This window comes from Cystoisospora suis (genome assembly GCF_002600585.1).
Source record: "Cystoisospora suis strain Wien I chromosome Unknown contig_4745, whole genome shotgun sequence".
In the NCBI taxonomy this organism is placed as follows: domain Eukaryota; phylum Apicomplexa; class Conoidasida; order Eucoccidiorida; family Sarcocystidae; genus Cystoisospora; species Cystoisospora suis.
This window is the reverse complement of record NW_027157537.1, coordinates 2462-13551: the sequence shown is the minus strand read 5'-3', so window position 1 is coordinate 13551 and position 11090 is coordinate 2462. Positions and strand designations below refer to the sequence as shown.

At 52.5% G+C, this 11090-nt stretch overlaps 1 protein-coding gene across 1 annotated transcript; it reads right to left on the bottom strand.

Moving 5' to 3' along the window:
* Positions 1-466: 466 nt before the first annotated feature.
* Positions 467-10716, bottom strand: CSUI_008457 (tbc domain-containing protein; the record flags this gene model as incomplete). The annotated part of the gene is made up of 6 exons (XM_068068590.1): positions 8705-10716; positions 4210-8106; positions 3499-3674; positions 2405-2477; positions 1683-1793; positions 467-1000 (listed from the first exon to the last, which is right to left on the bottom strand). The coding sequence occupies exons 1-6, from the start codon at positions 9662-9664 to the stop codon at positions 467-469; spliced, it is 5751 nt and encodes a 1916-aa protein (XP_067919431.1). The 5' UTR covers positions 9665-10716.
* Positions 10717-11090: the final 374 nt, after the last annotated feature.

The following is an 11090-nucleotide window of genomic DNA, read 5'->3' as shown; positions in this document are numbered from 1 at the left end:
CTCATATTCATCATCATACCTGAGTAGAAATGTGCGCTCCATCAAAAAACACTCGGGAGAGATGGATACATATATCCAGAAAAGACGTACGTACGTGCACATACATTTTCTTTGTGCGGAGCGTTTGGCACGGTGGCAATTCTCGTTCCGCAGATTTAGGTCTGCGACTGAATGGTGCCCCCCTTCGCTTCTTCAAGCACAAGGCGGAAATTACACTGCCTTGTGTAACTCGGAAACTATGCATGAACTTGTACCACTCAGGGAGAGCGAACACCAACACCCCACGCTGGACCGTGAAAGAGGTGGCGTGAATCCTTTCTTATCCTGTTAAAGAAAGGAAACTCGGGACGACGCATCTAAAAGTAAATCTGTACAGTTGAAAAGACTAGCTGGATGTGTCGTAACATTGCTTTGTGAGGAGCTTGATTGGTGTACCATTCGGCGCTGGGTAAGTCTCCAGCATGCTTCACCATAGAGTGGCAGGACTGTTCCTTACAACCATATCTCCTTTCTTCCCCTCTCGTGACCCTCCTCCTCCTCCTCGAGTCTTCCCCCTGTCTTCTTTCTTTCCTTTGAACGCTCCGAAAACACTTGAGCCCGCAACCAGACTGCCTACATGAGAGTTTCGACTCGTCGAAGCACCTCTGTCTTCTTCTGTCCCTTCTTCCGTTCTCTTGAGCTTCCTCTCTCCTGTCGCACTGGTAGGGCCGGGACTATTGTCACTGCTAGTTGTAGCGTGAGCTTGTGAAAGAGAAGGGTTGCCTCCCGACATCTTAGAGGATGCAGAGAAAACAGAGACAGACGAATGAGACGTAACAGCGACAGACGACGAGCCCGGAGAACCGCTTCCTTTCTTGGTAACTTCAGGCGACTTCCTCAGCGCTGCGTGCTGCTGGCGTTGACGTTCTTTTGTCATCGCGGTCGATAAAGACGCCATCAACGAATCCACGCGTTGTTGTGTGACCGGCATGCTCCTAAAGCAAGCTAAGAACTTCTCCGCCTGGGAGGACAAAATCATTATCACAGGGAAGAAACAAAACAGTTTACGTCCCCGCAGACAACCATAGAGCGGAAACAACGTACCGTTCAAAGCAAGTAGCTGGCGAACGAAGAAGAAACTGTGAGGGAGACCTCACCATAGTGCAGGATTAAGCCACCGCCTACACCTCTCACGCCAACGCCCGCTGCTTAGGAAAGGCAAGCCATGAAAGAAAGAACCGCGATAGATGCGGCTGAATAAAGAGATCACGCTTCACTCAGGCGTCCTCGTATCGTATTTTTTGAAGACGTGACGATCAGTGACTGCCATAAAAGAATGAAGACGGAGACCCTCGTGAAGTTTGCCGGTTCAAGACTGGATCCGACTAAGAGAGACACGCATCCTGACCGCGAAGCCTGCACTTTCATGTCACCCACCACACGCACTGACACTACTGAGTTGGCGACGACAGTCTACCGCACACGCATGCCCTGGGTGAACATGTGATGATGTGGACGAGTACAGCGCAGCATGAAGGACGACAAACGAACGAGTGGCACATTGCGAGCAATCTCCCTTGGAAGGTATGTCACGTCCACCTGAGCAAAATTCTGCGCAGCACGTGATGAAAGGATGGATTTTGCATTCTTCTCGAAGCGATATGAGACAGAATCTCATTGTGGCGGAGTGAAAGGTGCGTTACCTGCATGGCTTGGAAATGCGTCGTCGTAGAGGATGAAAGTACAGCCATACAACCATCCAGAGTTCCGGTCTGCAGCTCATCCTGAAAATACGCTAGGATCGCTAAAGACGTCTGGAAACCAAAACAGCGACATGTCGACGAAAGAATATGAGATAGACAATCCAGAAAACGTATTCACGTCTGACGGAGGAGGATCCTGACAGCGATGAACAGACAGAACACCTGATAGCATTTCGGGGGAATGCGCATATGCGAACAAACTGAAACCTCAGACTGAAGGAGGCGCATGCATGATGTCAAACGAATGATACTCTTCTCACAGCTGAAAGACGTGAAGGCGAAACCCAGAAGAACAGTTGCCTCGAAACAGACAGAGGATAACTTTCCAGAAGTGCGAAGCTTGTCAATGGTATCACTGGAGTTGAAACGCAGTGTGCGTATGGGTACGTATCAAGCTCTGACGCTTGAAAGGACCCTGTGAACTTGTACCGGCGCAGACTGTTTGGGGAGAGACACATGGCTTACATACGGACAACAGTCACGTCTTCTACACAGTCTTTGAATCGCGGGAAACGCTAGAATGGACACACAGCCACAGAGGGGAAAGAGTGACGTCTGTCTGAATTCCCAACAGTTTGTGAGCCCACGTGCTGACAAACGAAGAGAAAGAATCTTTCACGCGAAAGAGGAAAACGGAATAAAGCACTTGTTTTAGACTTCACCTGGAAAAGAATTGCATCGCCTTCAACGAGGAACAGATCCCATACGCGCCCTACCAATTCAAACGGGAGACACCTGAGGAACATACACACACACAGATACCGCCGCGTTGTAGACAGAGGGGAGAAGTTTGTTGTCGATGCATGTTTTATACGAGAAACCGTTAACATCGACAACTGGAAAGACGAAGAGAAAGAAAAGTGAACGGTACAAACACAGGGAGGAGACGAATCCCCTGGCAGTCTTGTTTCTTCACCTCGCCAAGTTCTTCCTTGGAAAAAAGAAACTTGATACACGGCCAACTCTCATCTGACTTTCTTCATCACGCTACTAGTCATAGATGACAACCCTACGCTATGGACACAAATCTATAGCGCACCAGCGAACCAACAAGAAAACGAGATGTTCTTTTCAAAAACGCTGTCCTGCCTATCGCATCCATTCGAATACACAAACACTTTCTCCGTCATACCTATACAGCACGAAACCTAGCACAGAATCTCCCTACTACCAGAATAACACCTTGCTGAACGGCCAAGTAAGTTGAGGTATAGCCACGTGTTGCAGCAACAGCTTTAGCAGTGGAGGGTTCGCCCCTCACAGGAACACAAGATGGAGAGACCCCAGGGCCCCAGAACAGTCTTAGTATCCACGGCGGTATTGCAACGGAGACCTCTTAGCAGCGAACTGAAGGGCACCGATATACAGAGGGAGGCACTGCCAGGACCAGATGAAGAGAAGCATTACATAGGCATAGAGTTTCGCGGGATCTCTCATCCCTAGGAAGGAGAAGATGTGAGAGTGCAACTACTGTCCAGTCTGTTAGCAGCTATCAAAAACATATATTCTGTCATCGTGTACAGTGGATCAAAAATCAGGTCGAGAGACAGAGAAAAACGTCGAAGACGATGCGCAAAGCCCTTTGCTACACCGCATGGCTTTATAGGACGAAGTGTCAAAGTGTGAAGTGAGAAGAAATGCAAGGGCTGTGGGTAGCGCTTGTATACAGACTAGAGGGAGAAGAACTGCTATCAGCCTGTAGACGCCAGATCGGGGCCCGTACAGCGAGGCAGCACCTCCATCCAGCTCAGCATACCTGGTGAACAAAGTGTACATCCACTCAATAAGGAAGATGTCGCTGTGGATGCCGAGCGCCTCAAAGTGACCTGCGACATTCGGAAGTCGTTCGGCTAAGAGCGCATCGAATGTACGAAAGTAAAGCGCTACTACTGTCATATCGAAGGTATAAAACGCCTGAAGAGATCGCCTAAGCTGTGAAAGGAGAAAATACAACGAGAGAAAAACAGCAAGACAGCCGTCATGTACCCGAAGATGAAACAGGTTTCTCCCGTCCCCAAGAAACATGTATCTTTCGGCTCTTCTAGATGAAAAGAGACGCCGACAAAATCAATGGAACCGAGCTTGCACGAAAAATTCTTGGGGAGAAAAGACAGGGACACCTACGCGCCATGGAAATGCATGTGGCAACAGAGGCCGCAACAGAGAAACCGATCTTGAACATTACCAGGTTTAGAGCACCCCTCTGATATGTCTCCATCACACTGGAACAGAGAGTAAGCAGAAGACAGAAAGAGTTCCTGCACACAAGTCGTCCGTGTTTCGAGAACTCTGCATGTGTGTTTAGGCGCACCAGTGCTCCACAAGATCCACACCCATGGCACGAGTCGGAAGCACTCCGAGCAAACAAGCTGATGAGTGCAGATACCCAGACATAGAAGGACAAGAACACAGGGTCCATGCCACGTGTACGGAGAGAAAGAACGGTGCGATAGAGAGGTGAACTGACCAGGAGATTACTTAAACAGACGAAGGTTGAATATTCGTCCATGTAGAGAAGAAGGGTAGCAGCAATGTAAGCCATGCCCTGAACATAACCAATGTCCGGCCGAAACATGACGTAGGCTTCCAATACACAACGAAGGTATTCGTACATCATGTGGCTCGCTGGAACCCCAAAAGGCAGTGGCTGTACCGCCTGTGAATCAACAACGCTCTGCTGGCCTTCCCCTCTCACTCCAGATGCCCCGTTTCCTCCCAGTGTTGACCGCGAAAAAGAGGTAGGAGAGGCGCCTGACGACGAAAAAGAGGCTGAAGGATAAGAAACCAGTCCACTTTTGCTGTGTTTACTGCTATTGCTCCGAGTGCTAGCCCCCGAAGATCTGTTGTGTGAAGCAGCCTTGTCACCCATGTAAGTTGACCCTGCGACGCTGTTTCTCCGTTGACACATGGGCTCGGTATCGCGACTCGTCGAATCAGTCCCCTCATCAGAAGGATCAGGTGGAGTACAGACACCACTGTGGGCAACGGCTTCCGTGGATTCTGGCGCCGGCTCCGCCGTGTCAGCAGTTGAATACACGTCAGGCTTTCCGGTCTCACTCGAGTTGCTTGGCTGTGGACGAGAAGCTCCTGACGTGCTACTCCGTATAAGTCGCTTTGATGTTTGACACGCCCCCAAGCGAGGGAGAGTACGATGCAAGTCCATGCCGATTGTTTGGAAAGCAGCGAAAACGTCGGTCTCCCAGTTGAAGAAACCGCAAGGGCACGAAGAATAAGACGGGTCAGAGTCGCACGCACCAAGGGACGACGGACCGGGATGAGAGCCAGGAAGAGGAGCTGGCGTAAACATGTGACCGGAGATCGCCTCTCTCCCTTCGGTGGTCCTGGTCTCTCCGCTTGACGTACGGCAGAGCGAAATTCCCCCTGGTGTCCCTCGAGAATGACTTGCTTTTCGGGATGCATGGCATCCGCAATTTGAACAACAGCAACAGCAACAAGACTCCACTGCAGGCAGAGAGAGGGCATTGGGGGTCTCCGATATCTCACCACCAACGAGATGTGAACTCCTTGGAGAGGACACATCTCGGATTGCCTGCAAATCCTCTTTCTGGGGTGCAGACGAAGATGAGTCAGTGGCGGTCTCAGAGCGCGAGAAGGAAGAAACAGTTGCGCATGAGTAGTACGACTCCTTCGCAGCCGTGGTGGAGCAAGGAGTACGAGTACCTGGAGAATTCAAGGCACTCGCGTGTGCGGGCTTTGTGATTTCTGTCAGGGAGGTGCACGCGCAGTCCCTCTTCTGACCGCACGTCCAAGCAGAGCGCTCCTCCTCACATTTCTGTCCGCGTTCATCGACCGTGTCATCAGTTTCAAGACTGGCTCTTTCCGCCCTGGTGTCGTTGCTCAATGGAGCCGTGGAGGACACCTTTTCTTTGGCTTGTCCTGTCACCGTACTCGGTGTCCCTGCTTTATTGTCCGCTCTAACCGCTGCCGCCTCTCCTGTGCCCTTCCTCGTTTTATGACAGCACCGGCAGCAACTTTCCCAGGCACCAGCCTCTAGTTCCCCCCCTCCTCGTGCGCTCTCCGACCAACAAGCGCCGCTGGAAACTATCGCCTCGTCTTTAAGAATGGAAGGCGCGACAGAACGGCCAGAGTCGGACCGAGACATCTCTTTTTCTTCTTCGCCTTCTACGTCTCCGTCTCCCTCTGTGCGCATGGTCTCGTTGATGCGATCACGGTACCGTCTACTAGTGCGCATGAGATAGCTACGAACATGCTGAACACGACCTAAAAGCAGTTCGTACAGTCGAGGAGTGATGTGAAGTTGATCCCCCACCGCTTTCTTCCAGACCTCGCCCCGAACCTCGTGTGGTACTCCCTCCTCAAGAAGCTTCTTGAATCGCTGTGTGCCTTGCTGTCGCTGCCAGTCCGGCAGAATCACATCGATCCAAATGGCCGTCGAAAAAACGCTGGCAGCCGCGGCCGCGCTTTCTTCTTGGTGAGACATATTGCCGGCCGACGACGACACTCCTTGCTGTCTATTCCCCCTCGAGGTCCCTGCTCCCCCGAACCTATCTCTGCTAAACAGCGTCTTCCAAGACCTGCCCCCTCCTCCACCGCTACCAGTGGAACTAGAAGAGCTATTGAAGGACGCGGTCGTTGTCGCAAGCAGATTGCTACTCCCGCTGTGCTGCAGCAGGCTGGAGGAAGATGAATGTTTCTCGGTTCCTTTATCGAGAGCCGCGGAAGACCCGCTTCCCGCAATAGGAGAGCCAGTACGACGTTCTCTTTCTCCAGCAGTCCTTTCATGGGTGCTCCTGCCGGTTTCTGCTGCTGTCCCTCTCCCGCTACCTCCATCCAGACGGAGGAGCGAAAGAGGAAAAGACGCCTTCTTCTCTCCATGTAGGGAGTGCGCACTGTCTGCAGAAGCGCCACCATCAACCAGTCCTGAAGGACTCAAAGCGATCTCCCTCCCCTGGTCTTCTTCAGTCAAACCTCCAGTGTCGCCTATGCCCTTGTTTCCCAACCTACCTGAGATTTCAGCAGCGGGCTGAACGGCCCCTGATCCTTCTCCTTCAGACGTAGTGTCGTCAACCCCAGTGACACCAGCTCCCTGACAACCTGAAAAAACGCGCTCCTTTCCTCTCTCTTGTCTTGCCTGCAAAATGGTCTCACCATCTTTCTCCAGTGGACCGTCCGTCAAACGTGCCACTCCAGCACCACCTCCTCCCCCTCCGCTACTACCGCTGCTGCTACCTGGATAATAGTGAAGGCCAGTGGCCAGTCGCCCCATCCCATACAGCTTCTTCGCCATCATGCTTGTAGCGGCAATGCGGCTTTTCACACGCTGCAGCGGTGGCTTCGAAGACACGCTGGATGACTGCAGCTCACCACCACTCCCACCCCGATGCTTCGCATGTTCTGCTTCGCGACGTGAGCTCGCCACCAAGGACCTCTTTGAGTCCACACCAGCGTTACTATTGCCGTATGATGGTCCTGAGGCAGGCGAAGAATGGTGGGAACCCCTACGACCAGTCACACCTGTCTCTTCTGACGCTTCCTCCCCTCTCTCAGCTGCCCTGGAAGCCGTCCCGCTTGGACTGCTTTCTGTAGTTCCATGCTGAAAGATTTCGCCGTCACTACGGTCATACGAGAGAGAAGCTTGTGCTCTCTCTTGCTGATGGTCGTCACGAGGAGAAATGCGAAACCGCCAATCGGTTGGTTTTGTTTGTTGTGCTGAGCTGCTGGTAGCTTCACTACCACGCGGGACCTGCTGAAACTCCTCACCAGTGGCCAAAGAGGTGTCCCCTCGTTGCTGGAGAGTGGCTGATGACCCACAGAGAAGGGCGCGGGGGGAAGACGACGAGGCAGCGCGCGAGCCGACGTTGACAGAGGATGGCTGAAGACTCTCTACCCTACAGCTACTGTCCTTCATGGAGGTGGAGGAGTACACGGCTGACGATGGTGACTCCGCTTCGCAGCTCTTCTGGACACACTCTGAACTTGCAACCGGAAGAGTCTCCGACGAGGAGCGTAGTCGGGAAAGGCCAGGTGCCTTCTTTTCAGACACTATATCCATGTCTTCTTGCTGTCGAGACTGACTGACGTTACTTGCAACAGAACGGGGCAACGATGAAGAAGAAAAGAGATCAAAAGAAGTTGCTTTCAGTATTCGAGGCTGTCCGGCAAAGGCTGATGCGGGAGCAAACCGAGAAGTCGAAAAGGAGGAGAAACGACGGGTCTTTTGGTCATGAGGAGAACGCTGGTTAACAGCAGATACCGAAGTAGCTACAGCAAGCTGAGCTTTCAAACTTCGGATCTCCTCATCGTAACGAGACAAAGTCTCCGCAAAGATTTGAGTAGCCTCTACCTTCTCCTTTCGCAGACGGTCCACTACGACTTGCGCCGCCTGTGTAGCGTAAGTGACGAGAAAACAAGAAAGCATAGACATCAACACTCCGGGTCACACCTACTATGCGCGGACACAGGACGAAGACCAAGCAAAACGCCCCGCATAAGTGGAATGGTGAAGAAGAACAATGCGTTCCAGCTGGTGTGCTCACCGCCTCGCAGCACCTGCCGCGTTGTGTTGACCAGTGGGAAGACGCTTCACCCGGCTACGGAGAAGAGAATACACCCTGAGTATCTCAGAAAATACACTTACGCATGAAAAAAGTGTTGATAAACGGAGCCGTATGCACACTTACACACGCCGGCATGCAAGTGCCCACGTGTACGAATCTGAGAGCTAGACAGATTAGGCAGGTTCAGCACATAGATAAACTCGGACAACACAGATGAAGTGAATAAGATAGATCTACGTAATGTGTCTGGTTTGCGCAGAAGACGGGTAAAGAGGGTGACCAGGCATTTGTACATGCACGGGTAATTTCCAGAAAGCACGTCCGCTGTGTGCAAATGGACTCATCAGCCACACCGCCGATGCCGCTTGGTCTGAACCGGTCCGGTCTGCATAGTGTTCATCCTTCCCTACCGCCTCTCCTTACCTCCTGAGTTTCTGAAGCGCGCTCGCCAACGCATCCAACTGAAGCAGAGCACGGAGACAGTGTCGGGGAAGGCAGAGAGGAAGAGGCACATGGGAGAGAAGAGGCCGAAGAAGACGTGGGGTCCTCGTCAGTGGGATGTCCATCACGAACCTTGGTCAAAAAATCTTCCCCCTGTGGAGAAAGTGAAGCCATACGCGGTGCAAAAGAACCTGTGAGGAGTTCTGCGTTTTGAACCTGGTGCTGTCTTTCCTCCGCGCACTCCGCAGTCACATCAAAGCCCTCAACTGAAGAAAAGCCGTGCGGGAACGAAGAGCAAGCTTCTGATTCTGTCCTCGGGGACTGTTCTTTCAACGGAGGTGCTGTGAAAGGTGTGTCGACGGCCAGAGGCGGTAGCACAAGAGTAGGCCGTGATCGTGCTGACTCTGCAGCTCTGGGGTCGACCGAGGCTCCTGCATACTTGTCCCATATCTCCCGATGTCTTGGCCCCTGTTCGCCAGCTACAGAGGCATTTTCTTCTACCTTCGCACAGACAACACCCGCCTCTCCGCCCCGTGTAAGGAGAGGGGCTGCACGTTCAGCGACTGTGACGGTTGAGCGTCTCGCTGTGCCCATGCGTTCTTTCCGGCAATCATCACCCCGTGATCCACTGTTTCCCCACGATTCCTCCGCTTCCCCCAAGGTTGTCTGTCGTACTTCACGGACCTTTCCTTCCTCGTCCCTTTCATGTCTCGTCTTCACCAATCCGTCATTTTTTTGGCCTCTGCAAGCGTGTCTCGTCGAGGAATGTACATGCCCGTTCAGATTTACTCCTTCTGTCTCGCGGCGGTCCTCCTCGATCTCTCCAGTCCCTGTCCGTTCGTGTGCGGCCTCCACTGCACTGGTTGCGCTGCTAGCCGAAAGAAGAAGGAAATCTTCCTCTCCCTGACTTGTAGAGCCCGCCAGCTTCTGAAGTGCGTCCATCGGAAACGCGGAGCCTTGATCTCAAAGCGTTTTTTTTTCTTTGGACTGCCCCTTGATCGTTACCACGTAATGGTGTAATACTCTCCGTCAGTCCAGCAATCAAGACCAGCGGCATCAACCCACATACACTTCGGAGTTCGTCGCTTACAATTCAACTTCATTGAGGTATGATGGGCTAGAGTCAAAACTGGAAGCAGATCAGCATAGAGGTAAGATGTAATTAGACCCATTATGGTCTCCAGAAATCGTGTAGTCAGGCATACACATAAGTTGCGAGCACACCCTCTATGGTCTCCTAAAACTGGGTAGCCAGGAGCGAAGCAAAGCAGGACAAAGTAACGCAGTGGGATCTAGTGGCTTTCGCTAGCGCGCGAGAGAGCAAGTGCGAACAACTGACATCTCGGACTCCACACACGTCAAAAAAACCCGATTTCGAAACGGTCGTCTAAGCCGGCAGATCCTCCGGCGGAAAGAAGCCGTTGTACAGAACCGTTGAGAAGCCTTCGCAGATTGCCTCCGACCGCTGACTTGTCAAACCAAGAAAAGAAGGAACACACCGAAGCGTTACGCAGGTACACCACACACGGAACGCACCGCCGCAGAAAACTCCGCAAGAATCCGACCATCGGACTCAGGAAACCGGAACTAGAGAGACGGTATTTTGAGCGCGCCAGGATCACTTCGACATCTGAGTAGCAGATCCGCTGCAGCGTTTGATGCCTTCACTTCGCCTCACAGGACAGACGCGTATCACTCGAGGTTTGCCTCAATACAGCAGAGGAAAACGGCCCCTCACCTCTAGGCAACGGCGGTCGCGCTGCGACTTAACGAAAAACTCTTGCTGCAGAGAATCTGAAGAAGTTCACAGGTACCACATAGCGAAAACGAGAGGAGCATTCTTCTTTGCTGCTGGATTCCACCCGAATCACGACTGGGAACTGCAGGTTTAACCAAGCAAGATAGCTCAGAGGACAAGCTTATCGTTTTTCGACCGCACCGTCACGTGTTCGACGAACATACCCGGACGGTTTTTCCTTACGCGTCGAACAAAGATAGCGCAGAAAAAGCATGCTCAGAGCCTGGAGCAGCCGCGCTGTTGCCGTATTGACACAGCTTCGGCTGCATGCAGCATGCCTAGGCTAAGTTTCTTGTGCCATAGCCGAGCGGGCCGACGCCACGCGTGAGCGGGCCAGCGAAAGCCCCGGGGAAGTTCGGTCGATGCAGGGTCATTATGCGCGACACTCAGGGTATGCCTACCAAGAGCGCACAACACGGCATCCGATGTACGACGCGCACTTCCGTAGTTGACCCCGAATGGGCGTCTATAGCGACATTGGGACTGTCCGAGTATCGTGCCGCGCACTTGGCTTCTTGTCGAAAACGAAGAAAGAAATCAACTGCCCTCTCAGGTCTGTTGGTGCCAGTC